Here is a 16,666-nt window from a genome sequence, read left to right as displayed (position 1 = left end):
AGTTGTCTCATTGGCACTCATACCACATCTTCTTATATCTATGGATTAACAAATACAATATTGGATTATTTTATTCAGGAGTCTTACCTTAACTTTAGGACCAGGTGACTGTGTAACTTGTGGTGTTGGTTTCTCATCTTGAGGTTTGCATGTAGATGTAAACTGGAGCCTCCTCCTATTCTTCTTTGGGGTCTTTGTTGATGCTTTTCTTTTTGCTTTTGGTGTACACCCAGACTTTGATGGAGTGAAAATATTTCGTTGCCTCTTCCTTGCTGTTGAACCTAAACATGCTAAAGCTGGGGTTAGAGATGGAAGTGGTGGTTCTGTATCTACATGTATCTGATCATCAGCATCACATTCTTCTCTACTGACCGAAAAATTTGTTCTCAGATTGATAAAACTTGTTGATGTGGATGTTTTTAATTTTTCACATAAGTTTCTACATTTGTTTAAACTCACATAAGTGGCTTTCAAACTGTTAAAACACTGACTGCAAACGAAAAAACTTGTGTCATCATATCCGATTGCATTCCTGAGCTTCACCTCGTCTACTTCGTAACAGAGGGCTAATGTTTTAATGAGATCAACGTCTTTATGTTGTTTTCCTACACTTCTTCTTCGTTCCTCTTTAAGATTTTCTACATTGAAAACATGCGTATACAATGTACACAACACGTGTCTGAATGCTCCATTGATCATGTGAGTAAATATTCTTTTCGCTCCGCCTTTTTTTTGCGCCAAATTTGATTAATTCTATACCCACAATTCATAGCGTTATTCAAACTTCCGGTTGAAGGATTTTATAGGTGAATGCATGCAGGCGTTAATGGTTAAAAGGAAGTAAATAAAGATGACTGGCGCCACCTAGATTTTACATCCAAGATAATAGGTAGAAGTAAATTTATTTTCTGCTGTCCTTGTAATTAGAAATCAAAATTGAAATAGTGAGAAATGAGTGTTGGCCATAGGTGTAGAAATAGCGAGAAATTTAGAGAAAACTCTCTGTGATGAGCAACATTTTCTGTGCCAAATTTAGCAAGGGGTGTTCTTCATTTATACTATTTCGAAAATTCCGGAACCGTTGAGTACCCTTAAAAAATGCATTTTTTTCTATCAGAAAAGCTGCGGCACCATATGTGTTTTGCAGTTTCAATTACACCCAAAGGTGTTGATAATTCAGAATTCGACATTTTTTTCTATGGATCTTTGATAGTGAAAACGCAGGACCAAAAAAGGCTACCATTGTCGCCTATGTAAATAATTACTTCATTGTAACCTAATGTAGCGATCGATAGTGAGTCGGAATATAACGACTGGATTAGTCGGGTTAGAATAAACCATGCATGCAGCACATCAGGGACAGTCTTAGTATAGAAAGTCCCTGAGCACATTGATTCAGTGGTGACTGACTAATTCATTGACAGGGGCGGATTCAGTATTTTTGAAAGGGGGCGTGATTTCATAAAACAGAAGAAATAATTTTGGACGATTTAGTGCTACAAAAATGACATATTTGCCCCCCCCCCCCCCCCCCCCCCCCTCCCTACCCCCTCCCCACCCTTTTTGAATCCGCCACTGTCTGTGATCCAATTATTAAAAGCATGTGTGACACTGAAGATGATAGAAGAAATCCGGAAATTACTTGATAGCACTTCCGTTATGATCAGGGTTTTAGTATTGGTATATCGTATGACCAAACATGACAAATGATACGAAACAAGAAGCCAAGGTGACAAAAACATAAAATATGTTAGAATGTCTAACAGTACATGAAATTCGGTTCAAAATCAATCAGTAAAATGCGTCTGACAAGATGGGAATCTCACTAATGCACTAGAAAGATGAAAAAATCCATATCTCCACTGACCCAGTCTTCTGACATCCGGACATGTCTGATCACAGGCACTTGTAGTCCAACGTCTTGCAAGGCTATTTTATTTGTTTTTGCTTTGACGCCTTCCTGTGCAGGAATGCGTCATAGCCAAAAAATAGCCTTGCGAGACGTCATAATTATTTGGACTAGGCATGTCTCTGTAGTCGTAGGAAGGTGTCACAGAAAAATATTAAAAAAGCCTTTCAAGACGTCATAATTATCATTATGTGGACTAGCATGCCAAATTACCACTTATTTAAACTATATAAACAAGGCGAGTAGCCAAATTGGCATTTGTAGGCTACGCGTACCAGCATCTGGTTTTATAATTAAATGTCATCAGATCGGAATATAAGGTGAAATATACACAGAAATTATCGGTAATTTGTGAATTTTGTGAATTCAGTGTAAATAATGACAAATAGTATTCTTTAATTTATTTATTAGTTAAAATTTCAAAATAAACATTGCAGATTAGATGCACATTAAAGGAATAAATTAAAACATGATAAAATTAGAAATTAAATGTAAATGCACATTTTAGAAGAATAAAATTATACCGAATTTGAAAAAAAAGCTTGTAAAAACGAGTGTGAAAATTTTTTTTCTAGTAAAATGCAAAACAGAATCCAAAATTTTAAACATAAAGCTTGAGTTTATACAAAAATTTAAGAAGCAAGTATAATAAGATAAAATTCCATGTGTATAAAAAAATATATACATATTGAATTTGATCTTTATTTTTAAAACAGATGCATTTGATAATTATACATCCCGTCAAAGCTCCGGATGCATCTTACTACTACTGTTGCCATGGTTGCACCTGAAATATAATAAACCACTTCAGGTGTTTACATATCAAAGGTTAAAATGAACAATGCTATGTATGAAGAATAAATTAATTTGAATTAGTTATGTGGTATATATATGTGTATAGATAATCTATTTTATTTATATATTTATTTTAAGAATTTAAACTTATTTTGTTTAGTTTTTCTCACTTCTTTGTACAAAAAATGTTGTAATGCTTTTTAATTTGATTATCATTTTAACTTTTCTATCATAAATTCCATTATATCAATAAGTATATAGTTAATAATTAAAGGAAACATATTTAAAAACTAACCAGGGACGTTTCTCATATCTCTGAGTAATCAATTTATTTACTAATTGCGATAATTTCCACATTTATCTCACGCTTTATTCCCAATCCAATGTTATTCAATTATAAAACCGGAAGCTGGTACATGTAGCCTACGGATGCCAATTTGGCTATGTGTCTCCACATGCAGGGTCGCGCAGACACTGCCTTTCTCATATCTGTGAGTAATCAATTTATTTACTAATTGCGATAATTTCCGCATTTATTTCACGTTTTATTCCCAATCCAATGTTATTCAATTGTAAAACCGGAAGCAGGTACACATAGCCTATGGATGCCAATTTGGCTACGTGTCCCCGCATGGGGGGTCGCGCAGACACTGCCTATAAACAAAATAGGTTAAGTAACAAACAAAGGAACAATAAGCACACAGCACACACATATACATTTTTTTTCTCTATATATAGTAAAAACAAGATAAATAAGAATATTACATAAACATAAAAGTTAAGATATAAATAAAGTTGGGAAAAAACTCACAATATACTATAATATGAATATAAAACACAGGTTAATCCCTAATTAATCCTAAATTAAAATTTTTTTATTTAAATATATTTTTATATAATAAGGAAATCTGGCCCAATACCCGCAAGGTTAGTCGCCATTAAACTCTATTTAGTAGTCGTTAGTATTTAGTGAATTTCTAATGAACAACTGTGTTTTATAGTGGTCTGACTTTATCAAATCAATTCAAAGATTTTATTGTTTAAATATATTCAAACAAAGGGATTGGATAAAGGCTCAGTCTATAGAAATCCTTCCCTATACAAGATGGATAGAATAATAATTGACTATTACATATAATGTTAATTCATACATCATATAGTCTGACAGTGAGTCAGGGGAGGGAACATGACCATGAACAGCTCATTTACAGCTTGGTAAAATCTTTAAACAAGAGGATAGGATATTACATGGGACACCCAAAATCATTGCTACTGAAAGGTAGCTCATAAATGGTCCTTATCATATAATATTTTTTGGACAATTTGAGGACTTACCTATTGTCTGCAAATTGTCAAAAAACTATTACAAGGACCATTAGAGCAACTGTTCACCAACTACCAACATCACTTATCCCTTTTGAGATTCTGAACATGCTGAATCAAAGTAAATATTTTTTATTCAATTTAGTGATTCAGAAAATTGTTCTCAACTCAGAATCCCAAAAGGGATTTACCCATGTTCATCACTAATTACAGTATTTTTGTTTTATTAAAATACCATTAATAATAAGCATTTTTCTTTGTTTGACTCAAAACATTAGCTCAATTTAGTGTGATTTGACAAATGACGATATAAGATTAAGTTCATTTAGTTGACAGAAAAGGGGCTTGTGATTGACTTGACAATAAAGGTCATTCCGACCCCTTTAATATATGAGCGGCGTCGGATAGAAATCGATCTTATGCAAGTGCACCTACACATGTACGTGTAGAAAACTTTGATTGATTTTTGGACAATTATATACGAAATAAAGATTGATTTGGGTCTGTATTGTAAGGTTCTTATGTCAACTCACTTTTCAAACAGTTACAGCCTTTGCATAGAGATTTTTGCAACCCGAAATGATTTAACAGAAGTTCATATATATTTATATAATATTCATTTACATAAGGTCGATTTCTATCAAAAGCAGCTCATATATTGTTCATAAAATTCATTAATAGTTATGAACTACATGTAAAAACATATTAGATCCTGGAACACAGTTATCGTCCCTTGATTTTTGTTGTCTACAAATATAGTCCCTAGTATGGACAGTGTGTTACTTGCCATTTTTTTATACCCTTTCCAAATTTATTTCCTCATGTTTTATGCCTCAAATAGCAAGTAGGGGGATGAAACTACACTGTAAAAAAATTTGGGTCATGAGTTTTAAAGTACATGTAAAGTAGTGATCTGGTCCAGCTAAAAAAGGTTAAAAATTAGTTTTTTTCGGAAGCTGTCAAAAGAATTCAAGACCCTTTAACATAAATTGTCCATATTTTGAGTTAGAGCTGATAAAGTTTTCTATTGTTAGATATATATAATTTGTCCCGAAAGTAGTACACCACACTGTAAAAATATTGTTGAGAAAGCACAGGTGGGATTTTTTTAATTTCCATTTATTGTCTAAAAGAAATGCACTACGAAATAACTGTGTTCTCGGGCCATATAAATTTTATCTTTGTAAATATTTTTTATACGCCTCTTAATGGGATGTATTATGGTATACCATTGTCCGTCGTCAACATGTCAGACAATAACTAAAAAACACTTCAATCAATTTGCAAGAAACTTTGGTGAATTGTTTATATGTATTGAAGTGAGCTCCCTTTTGATTTTTATACATTTTAGATTTTACTTTTCCAAGTTATTGGGTTTTATTCATTAAAAAAGGGGGATTTTCCAGTTTTCAGACAATAACTCAAAAACACTTTCACCAATTTGCAAGAAACTTTGGTGAATTGTTTATATCTATTGATGTGAGCTCCCTTTCGATTTTTTATGAATTTTAGATTTTACGTTTACGAGTTATTGGGATTTATTCATTAAAAAGGGGTGATTTTCCAGTTTCGTACAATTGAATCTTTGGTGATTGGTTTAAATCAATTAAAATAACATCCTTTTAGTTTTTTTTCTAAATTTCTGATATGACATTGTGGAACTTTATTTGTACTTATACATCCCGCCATTGTGTTATTGTGCTATGGTAAATTTTTGTATTCTTGTCTTTCATTTTTGCTAATGTGCTTTGTCTAAATGCCTTTTTGTGTTTCTTTGTTACATATTTGTTTGTTTTATAGTGATTAAGATTATAACACAATATTGACTGCTGTACCCCTATTTTTGAGGCTTGTTTAGGGGGGTATCAATATCCCATATCCCATTAAGTTTTTGTCCCAATTTCCCATATCCCTTTAATGTTTATCCCTAATATCCCAATAATTTATTTTTACAAATATCCTGTATCCCTAAAACTATTTTGAAATATCCCAAAAAATCATTAATTCATTCCCAAACCCATTTTTGTATACAACATTCGTAAATACATGTTGTGCGTTGTTGTATATGGATGTCAAGGATGTGGACTTTTTCACAGAGAAAAGTTAATCATTCAGAATTATCCAGAGACCTTTAAATTTTAATCTACATGTCTCTGGAATAACCAATATATAACTAAGCGTTTGTAACAAATAAAAAGTTACTGTAGAGATAAGCGTGAGCCACCAAATGTGAGCTCATCAAAGGGACGTAGCTAAGAGAATCACCCAATGTGAACTCACAGATGACACGTCGTTTTAATAGAAATGCTAAAAAGCAAAAAATCCAATTCTACAATAAAAAAAAGAACGGAATGAATATTATATGCAGGAAAGAGCTGCACATGCAAAAAAGCATGTAGTTAATCTATTAAAACGCAAATTATCAAATCAGGAATATATCCTGTTGGCGAAAGGCTTGAAATTTATACCAATGCCATCAAGCAAAAATACAAAAATGTCTATACTAAAAGACTACAGTGAATTTGCTAGACAACTGCGATGTCGATATATGTTCAGTCATGAAGAAAAAAAATTGTAAGGGTTCCGCGGAACCCAGTGTCTCGCCTACTTTTGCTGTTAATCGCAGGCTCAACAAAAATGAGGAAAAAATTTAATAAAAATATTCCTCTCGATACTATCTTTTGATTGTAAGAAGCTTCAGAATCTGTCCAAGTTTGGTAAAAATCCAGGATAGTTTATGAATCTAATAAATGTTTTAAAGACTTTAACTGCAGACTGTATGTAATGTTAACTGGAAGAAAAACTAAGTCCATTTATAAGTAAAATACAGAAAACAGGTACAAAATTTTAGATACTATATAGCTTTTGGTACAAATCCAGGATAGTTTAAGAAAGTTATTAAAATTTTAAATCTAATAAATGTTTTAAAAACTTTAACCACAGAGTGAATGTTATATTTCCAGGCTGAAAAACTAAGTCCATTTATAAATAAATAAATTTGGTGTATGTACTGTCTTCTGATTGGTTAAAAATATTACCTTTATTTTCAATGTTGTCAATTTTTATGGCGACACGCCCACTCTGACGTTGTGTATTCATACGCCAACATGTGTGTACGTTGTTATTGTTAATATAAATAATATAAAAAGCTCTTTGAGCCTTATTTTTGATAGAAATTTATTTATAATGAATGACTATTATTTATTTTGAATTTATTGAACCATAAAATTAATTTTTGACTCTTCACATTTTACATAATCCTCAAAATTCATTAAGTAAAATACAGAAAATATTGATTTTTTTTTTTACTAAATCAACTTCTGGATACTATCTTATGATCATAAACAAGCTTCTGTCCAAGTTTGGTAGAAACCCAGGATAGTTTAAGAAAGTTATTAAAATTTCAAAAACTTTAACCACAGAGTGAATATTTGTGGACGCCGCAGCCTACGATGACAACGCCGACGATGGAATGTAGGATCGCTATGTCTCGCTTTTTCGACAAAAGTCGAAGGCTTGACAAAAATGACCTTCATCCATTTCATAGCAATACAGGATATAAACCTGCTTCTACGTGCCATATAAAAATTATATCGATTTAACAAAGCTTGAATTATCTTTTCTAATAAATAAAAAAAACAATCTTACTAAGGGAGCTACCATTTGATTTTTATGGGGGGGCTAGGATGAAATTTGAAAAAAATAGGCAGGACAGGAGTTTTGAGTAAAAAAAAAGGCAGGATGAGATTATTTGCAAAAAAAAAAGCAGGATGACAATTTTTTTAAAAAAAAAATCAGGATAAACTAAAAAAAAAAGGCAGGACCGAATATAGTGAAAAATAAAAAGGCAGGACCAAATAGAGGGAAAAATAAAAAGGCAGGACAAAATTTTTCATCCTAGCCCCCCCATAAAAATCAAATGGTAGCTCCCTAAGGGCGAAAGAATAGCAAGTACGCAATTTGAAAAATGATGAAACAATAGTAATAAAAAAGGCAGATAACAATTCAAATTGTGTTATTTCAGACAGACTAGACTACATAACAGAAGTCACAAGACAACTAAATACTCAACATTACTGCCAATTAGATTTATTTAAAGGGGCATTGGTTGTCAAATTTATGTTCATCGATTTGACTCAAATTCTCATATTTGATTTATAGCATACTAAAACATATATATATCCAAATTATAAAAAGTATAAAATAAACAATTTACAAGGCATGGGCTCGATAATATGTTTCATCGTTTCCTGTGTATTTTAGTCTAGACGCCATCTAATTAATTATCCAGTTGACCTCCGAAACTGCCGACGGTCATACAAGCAATTTATAAACATAAATATAGATATAAATAGATAGCAAACTCTTGCAATAGGATTTTTCTAGGTCTGTTTAATTTTATATTATAGGTTAAAAATATAGGGACGATGGATTCATAATATTTGATGGAACATCAGATGAAATTGCAGATTCTTTTCATCTAGAAAATAATTATAACCCCTTATTGAAGTCCACCTATGAAATCTCAAACGACAAAATGTCGTTCTTAGATGTTCATGTAATAAAAGGTCAAAGATTTACAACACATGGCATTCTTGACCTTGAAATACATTTTAAAGAAACAAATTCTTATCTCTATCTGCATAGAAATAGCTGTCACTCACAGCATGTATTCCGAGGATTTATTAAAGGTGAAGCAATACGGCAAATTAGAAACACAAATGACCATAACAATTTAATAAACAATCTAACTAATTTCTAAGTGAAATTATTAGATAGGGGTTATGATAACGTCGAAATGGATGATAGTATTGCTGATGCTTTATCAATTGACCGTATTGAATTATTACAGCAAAATAAATCGAAGGAAAAAGAAAATATTCTATTAGTTTTGATAACTAAATATAACCCATATATATATATATACGTAAAACAAAGAAACAGGCATTTATTACAGTTTGACGAAGATTGTGTATAAATATTCAATGATGGACCAATAGTTGCGTATAGCAAACATAAAAGTGTTGGAGATATGCTTAGTCGATCAAAGTTGAAGACTTTAACATAAAACTGACAGTTGGACCCCTGATGATGGCAGATCTGTCATAATAACTAGACCTATTGATGAAGAATTAAAATATAATAAGCCAGAGCCTCTAATCCCAAGCTTTAACTGATGAAACACTAAAATAGTGATCAATAGTACGTGTTGGATCCTATCATGCTATTTGGGCTGCGTGGTTGTTTTATGATAACAAAACTCAATGAAAATCAACAAAGCACTTAAATAACTTTTTCTAGTAAATATTTTTTGGCAATTTTATCAAGTGAGATGTAAATATTTCTGTACTTAACTTTTAATTTTCACATTTTTTTTTCATTTTTCATTTTCAAAATTCAATATCCCTAAAAATGCACCAATATCCCATATCCCATTTATTTTTAGGACAAATATCCCATATCTCTAAAATTAAAATGGCAAATATCCCGTATCCCAATATATCCTATACAAGCCTCATTTTTGACATTTTTACCTATTATGTCTGTTTGTTTTGTTCACACATCGTTGTCAATATAATGGAATTTTATGCAACTCTCATACAAGTGAGAGGTTTAGCTAGCTATAAAACCAGGTTTAATCCACCATTTTCTACATAAAAAAATGCCTGTACCAAGTCAGGAATATGACAGTTGTTATACATTCCTAACATTTCATTTTATGTGTATGAACTTTTGATTTTGCCATTTGAACATGTTGAATACAGACTTTCCAATTTGAATTTTCCTCGGAGTTCGGTATTTTTGTTATTTTACTTTTTATTCTTTGAAAAAGCTATGGCCGTATCATGCACTCATGGCGCAGCTCTTTATTTATATTTGGGCCAAATCAACTTTAAATGTTGGCTGAATTGACTTGGACTGGAACGACTTAGGAAAGATCGACTGGGGCTGGATTTACTTTGGACCAAATCAACATTAAAGCCATCTGCACACTCTATCAATATAGATTTTTACTAATATTTGGAAAATATCAACCATTGTTCAACTTTATCATGATGATATATAACATGACAAATACAAAATATTGTAAACATGGTAAAACAATTTACTTCTGCAGAAAAGTATATTGAGTTTAGACATTACTGGCTTAGTACATATACACAATAACATGAATGAATAACTTAGTAACACAGTGATTTACTTTTGCAGTTTCTTACTTTAAACTTAATTTTCAATGTCATAAATGATCAGCTTTAAATAAATTAAAAAATGCATAATGATCCAAACACCTCTTTTAAAATTTTGTAAATTTCAATTGCTAAATTAAAATTGATTATCAAAAATTTGTTTTCAGTTTTTTGTCATTAGAAAATCTATAAAAGTATATTAAACTTACAGTTTGAAAGACTCTATTGGATGAAAAATAACGTAAATTTTTGAATGCCAATGCATTACATCTGTCACTAACCTACACTATCTCACTCGCTTTTGTCTTGCCTGCTACAAAAGTTGCAGTATGCGAGACAGGGATTACTATCTTGTGGCAGCAGTGTAAACTATTTGTATAAAGCTTTCTATTTCAGAAGGTAGAAGACCTGGATGCTTCAATCATACCTTGTATGCATATACCTTATCCTTATGTTAGGTAGTTTCTGTCATATGTCCATTGTCCTTGACCTCATTTTCATGGTTCAGTGACTGCTTGAACAAATAATACAGTCTGGCAGGTTTCATCTAACCTTGACCTCATTTTCATGGTTCATTGGTCAATGTTAAGTTTTTTTGTGTTTTGGTCTGTTTTTCAAGTACTGTAAGTAATAGGTCAACTATATGTGGTGTATAGGATGATAGTAAGATACACATGTTGGTCTAGCCAGTATCATATGACCTTGACCTAAATTTCATGGTTCATTAGTCAATGGCAAGTTATTATGTTTTGGTCTGTTTTTCAAATACTTATAGCAATAGGTCAGCTATATTTGGTGTATGGACATGATGGAATAATTGGAAGGTGTTCATGTCTGACCTTGACCTCATTATCTGTTATTTATCAAGTTTATGTGATACTTGCACATGTTCATCATACTTGTAGTAAAACTTTTATCTTTAAGACTTTCAACATAGATTCAATGGTCAGTAAAGCAGGTGAGACATTTCAGTGTGTGCACTCTTGTTTAAATAGACAATAGACAATATTTATTAGCACAAACACATTTACATAAAATGGTTATGGCATACAGTATTGAGACAATAAACTGACAATAGTTAAATTGACTATAATTATATTAGAGTGACAGTGGTATTCACAGGGGGAAAAAAAGACCATACATATGTGTGTATCGACAGTTAACACATCATTAATGTTCATGTACAAAAAACAAAAACAAAAATTAGGATACATATTAAAAGAAATATAAGTTATACAGATGTTCTCAATAAAAAATTAAAGTAGATGAAATAGTATCTTAAAATTTTGCATAAATTTATCAGATTCTTTTCAAGAAAAGTGGCTTCTTTATATATATATATATATATATATAAACATGATAAAAGTTATCTCTATCTAGAGTAAATTTAACAAAGACACACCGTTAAGTCCCCTTTATTGTATTTTAACCACATAAATTCAAATGATACAAGAAGATACCAAAAATATTTGACAGACAGCAACACCCGACTCCATGAATGCATGACAATGTTTGATAAGTGTATATTTGTAATTAAGATTTAGTTATTTTGTTCTCCTTTTAGATTTGCATTTTAGTGAATCATTGGATGTGAATATTTTATTTATTTTCAAAATGTCACTTTAATAAACCAGTTGTGAACTGTATGAGTTATGAAGATTTTATTTATTTTCAGAATGTCACTTAAACCCCGAAAATCTTCAGTCCGGACTGAATTTGTATGATCTGTTACAGCTTCAGTATGTTGTCATCTTGTGACAGATTTAATTGCCTAACAGTTCAGGTTGTGGTTTCACATCTGATAACAGTTAACTGAGAAAAGACAGTGACCTTAGTTTAAGAGAAAAGAAGTTTTATTATCAAAACACATATGATATTCACACATAATGATTTGTTTTTGTTACATTATTCCCACTGATGTCCAATGTATGGAATGTCTTTAGGATAAGGATATTTGGATCTAGCTAAATCCAAAACACATAATGGCATAATTTCCCGTCTGTGATAAACTACCCATTCCCCACCTCCTATATTTGTCTTTCTGTCCAAGTACTCCTCAGTATACCATACCTCTAAATTGTCCATTATCTTCCAAAACCTTTTATAAATTTCCTTTCTTATTCCTGAATTTTCTTATACCACAGCATTACAACCTGTCATGAATTTTGATTACAAATCAACATGATCAATTGAAATGAAGTTACATGGAAACATTAAAAATTGTAAAACACTTTATATTTTGACCTTCATTATACATTCTTTACCTAATGACATTTCAAGTATTTGTAACAAAAGTATAACAAGGCTAGGCATCTGCAAGTCATCAGCTTCTTCTTGTCAAATATATGGTCATAAATTCATAGATAAAGAGAAACCATACAGTGACTTTCTTCATCACCAAACTGATCAAAAAGCGGTGTACTTCGGGGTTTAAACCTAAAACAGCTGTGAACTCTATGAATTACGAAAATTTTATTTATTTTCAGAATGTCACTTAAACCTATATCAGTTGTGAACTCTATGAGTTATGAAGATTTCATATCTATATTTGGTAACGTGATAGAGCACTGCTCCTTGTGTGCTGCAGCAGTATGGAGAGATCGTCCATTCTCTGACGTTAACAGTCTTCACAAGTCTTTCTGTCAGTTTGCTGATCAACTTCCTATTGGGGGTATGTATTACCTGTAAAAGAGGGGCGAAAGATAACAGAGGGACATTCAAACTCATAGATCGAGAATAAAATGACAAGGCCATGGCTAAAATAGAAAAAGACAAACAGACAAATAATAGTACACAAGACACAACATAGAAAACTAAATACTTAGCAACACGAACCCCACCAAAAACTGGGGGTGATCTCAGGTGCTCCGGAAGGGTAAGCAGATCCTGCTTCACGTGGCACCCGTCGTGTTGCTCATGTTATTATGTGTGAATCTCAGGAGTCCTATTGGGGGTATGTATTTCCTGTTAATCTCACAAATAAATATATTTTGTTTATACATTTATTCACTCTCACATATTTAGTTTACAGTTGTTTGTTAGTAGATTAGGAAAATGAATATTTGCAACTGTATCTCCCTTATTTACCTGATTATCTCCCTTATTTACCTGGTTATCTCCCTCAATTACCTGATTATCTCCCTTATATACCTGGTTATCTCCCTTATATACCTGATTATCCCCCTTAGCATAATAAAGCATTAAACCTGAATGTACCCAAACCAAAGATTATTTTTGATTAAAGTGATTTTTTTCTATGTTGTGTTTTGTATACTGTTGTTTGTCTTTTGGTCTTTTTCTTTTTATTCCATGGCTTTGTCAGTTTATTTTTGACATGAGTTTGAATGTCCTTTTGGTATCTTTCGCCTCTCTTTTACACTATATTATAAAACTATAAAAGAGCATATGTGTTACATATTTGTTTTTCGTTCATTTTTTGTACATAAATTATGAAATTAGTTTTCTCCTGTTTTGTTTTTCATCCTCATTTTGGGGGCCTTTTATAGCTGACTGTGCGGTATGGGCTTTGCTCATTGTTGAAGGCCGTACGGTGACCTATAGTTGTTAATTTCTGTGTCATTTGGTCTCTTTTGGAGAGTTGTCTCATTGGCAATCATACCACATCTTCTTTTTTATATTCATCCAGTTTTGTAGAAGATAAAGACTACAGGTGACTGTGTTTCACAAAACAACAAGGAATGTTACCTAACCAAACAAGCTGCATACTTTTAATGCAAATATTTAGGCTAAATGATTCAGTATCTATACTAATAAAAAAAGCGAGTTCCAAATTTGATATCAGACATGACGTAAAAACAATGATTAAATTTTATATGTAATTATTAAATATAGAACAATGGTGTTGTTTAAAAATTACACCATTCTAAGCCCTTTTGTTTTCCACATAATTAATATTACCAATAATTAACAAGTTTCAGGTTGAATCCGATACCAATATCATACATCCCAGCAATAAGTTCCTTTCAAACTGGTTATAAGGGCTTTAATACCAATATGTTTTTCCTCTCAGAATTAAGTGACAGATATTTCATTGCTGTTTAAGATGAACAATATCATAGTTTTTAACTCTAAATATTTTTTTCAGGAAAAGAAGGCATTTTAAGACTGCATCCCGACTTGGCAGGAAGACTGGCCATGTCTGGTGGACTGACCAATGAATCCACTAAGGAACAACAAAGTGCTGGTCTAAATACACTTTCTGACCAAGAAAAACAAAACATGCATGATTTAAATCAACAATATAAACAAAAGTTTGGCTTTCCTTTTGTGATATGTGCTCGAGAGAACAAGAAGGAAGCCATTTTGACTGGGCTTGAGAGGAGATTGAATAATTCTGGAGAAACCGAGGCAGTAACAGGGGTCGAGGAAGTTAAAAAGATCTGTCGACTGAGACTGCTAGATATTGTAGACTCTTCTTCAAAGCTGTGATATATATTATGTATTGAGACAAAGATGTGTATATAAGTAGAGAGAGAGAGAAATATGTTTTTTATGCCCCATTTATGGGCATTATGTTTTCCGGTCTGTGCGTCCGTTCGTCCGTCCCTCTGTCCCGCTTCAGGTTAAAGTTTTTGGATAAAGTTTTTGGTTAAGGAAGTTTTTGATGAAGTTGGAAGTCCAATCAACTTGAAATTTAGTACACATGTTCCCTATGATATGATCTTTCTAATTTTAATGCCAAATTAAGAGTTTTTACCCCAATTTCACAGTCCACTGAACATAGAAAATGATAGTGCGAGTGGGGCATCCTTGTACTATGGACACATTCTTGTTTTTGAATGAGATAATTAATTTTAACAATCATCAATGGAAAGGGTGAGATATAAAAAGATTAAAAAATAAAATTTGATTTGTCAATATTGTGGTTTGTGACGAGTGAACCAACACCTTCTAACGGAAAAGCTGGTAGAGTAACCAAGATGGATACCGAAGTATGCTGCGGTTGTCTTAAAACCTCATGGAAATATAATATGTAGAGACAACCCCATATGCACCGCATTTTATGTACTTCAGTATTTGTTTTCTATGTTTAAATTGTCCTGAAGACGCCACCGTAAGTGGCGAAACATGTAGACTCAATAAAACTATCACCTTGCGGTAACCCAGATGTTGTTGTCTCTACATATTATAATATTGTGGTTTAATTAAAATAAAAGAATTTAGATGAAGCCCACTTCTTTTTCACACATCTTAAAATAAAATCTGTGTCTAAAATTTCAGAAAAAAATGTTTATAATCAGACTCAAATTTAAAAAGTTAAGAAAAACAAGAGGCTCCCAAGCGCCCGATTCAATCACCTGGTAAAAATATGCCATTTTGATTTTGATTTTACTTTTATTGCAATCAGTTATGTTTGCTTATTTGTAAATCTTAAGAAGTTTGATAAATTAATTGTTGGTGATTAAAGCCCATTTTCAGCAGTATTAGCTATATTGTGGAGGTCAGTTTTTATTGGTGGAGGAAGTCAGAGTGCCAGGAGAGAACCACTGAACTTTGGCAAGAAAACTGTCAATCCTAGTCAATTAAGATTGAAGTCGAGTGCACCTGCCACATACAGGTTTTGAACTCACAACCTCATTGTTGTCAGGCTAACGATACAGTAGGTGAATTACCTAAACCACTGGGTCAACGAAGTTTGAAGACTTAATGCAAATATATACAAGACAAAATACATAAATATAATTGTTAATATCTTTCAGACTAATGTCTTATAACATTTGATAGATGTTACCAAGTAGATTTAAAAAGCTTTTTGATTTTCGAAATCATAAGGCAAAAAGTGGCCTCATCATACCTTCTCTCGTACCATAATCCACAAAATAAAAAAGAGAGAAAAAAAACAAGATAGAAGAAGCTGAAATGTGCCACTGCTTCACAGATTATGATTGAATTTTATGATGCAAGTCTTTAAGATCATAAACTTAACATTATCAATGATCCATAAAAATAAGGTCAAAGCTCACTAACTAGTATTACTTAAATTATCTGTGAGTTACGGAAAACATAAAAGACTTAATGCTGACCAGTGAACCTTGAAAATTATGGGTAGGTCAGATTAACATGTACACAGTACTATCTCTATACACCAAATATAGTTAACCTATTTAATAGTTATAGACCCAATCAGAAAGATTTAACATTGACCAATTATCGATGAAAATGAGGTTAGGGTACACTTGTAAGCTGCACACTATCGGAGGGGCATGTAACCTGTTAAAACCATAGTCGGTCTATATATAATAACCCAAACTAACTGATCAATGACTTTTTATATCTGACCTAATTACCACCATGGAAACTTGTCATAAATACCAGGATTTAAATTTTGTAAGCCAAAAGTGAGTTTTGTCTACAAAAGACTCATCAGTGACGCTCAAATAAAAAAAGTTAAGAAGGCTAAAAACAGCAGGAATTGAGTTGAAGAGCATTG

General features: G+C 32.1%; 1 protein-coding gene across 1 annotated transcript; it reads left to right on the top strand.

The window, feature by feature from the left end:
- Positions 1-1,668: 1,668 nt before the first annotated feature.
- On the top strand, positions 1,669-15,093 carry LOC127714634 (2-oxo-4-hydroxy-4-carboxy-5-ureidoimidazoline decarboxylase-like). Its single transcript, XM_052220696.1, has 3 exons — positions 1,669-1,729; positions 12,702-12,886; positions 14,321-15,093. The coding sequence occupies exons 1-3, from the start codon at positions 1,707-1,709 to the stop codon at positions 14,662-14,664; spliced, it is 552 nt and encodes a 183-aa protein (XP_052076656.1). The 5' UTR covers positions 1,669-1,706; the 3' UTR covers positions 14,665-15,093.
- The last annotated feature ends 1,573 nt before the right edge of the window (positions 15,094-16,666 follow it).

This window comes from Mytilus californianus, unplaced genomic scaffold, assembly GCF_021869535.1.
Source record: "Mytilus californianus isolate M0D057914Y unplaced genomic scaffold, xbMytCali1.0.p SCAF_9, whole genome shotgun sequence".
NCBI classification, from domain to species: Eukaryota; Metazoa; Mollusca; class Bivalvia; order Mytilida; family Mytilidae; genus Mytilus; species Mytilus californianus.
The sequence above is the reverse complement of the archived record's forward strand: the minus strand, read 5'-3'. Positions and strand labels throughout refer to the sequence as shown.

Bases quoted from the DNA above. Each gene is read 5' to 3' on its own strand.
- LOC127714634 (XM_052220696.1), top strand. From the start codon at position 1,707: ATGATACGAAACAAGAAGCCAAG. The intron at 1,730-12,701 runs GTGACAAAAACA...ATTTATTTTCAG, and splicing joins ATACGAAACAAGAAGCCAAG to AATGTCACTTAAACCTATAT. The intron at 12,887-14,320 runs GTATGTATTACC...TATTTTTTTCAG, and splicing joins TGATCAACTTCCTATTGGGG to GAAAAGAAGGCATTTTAAGA.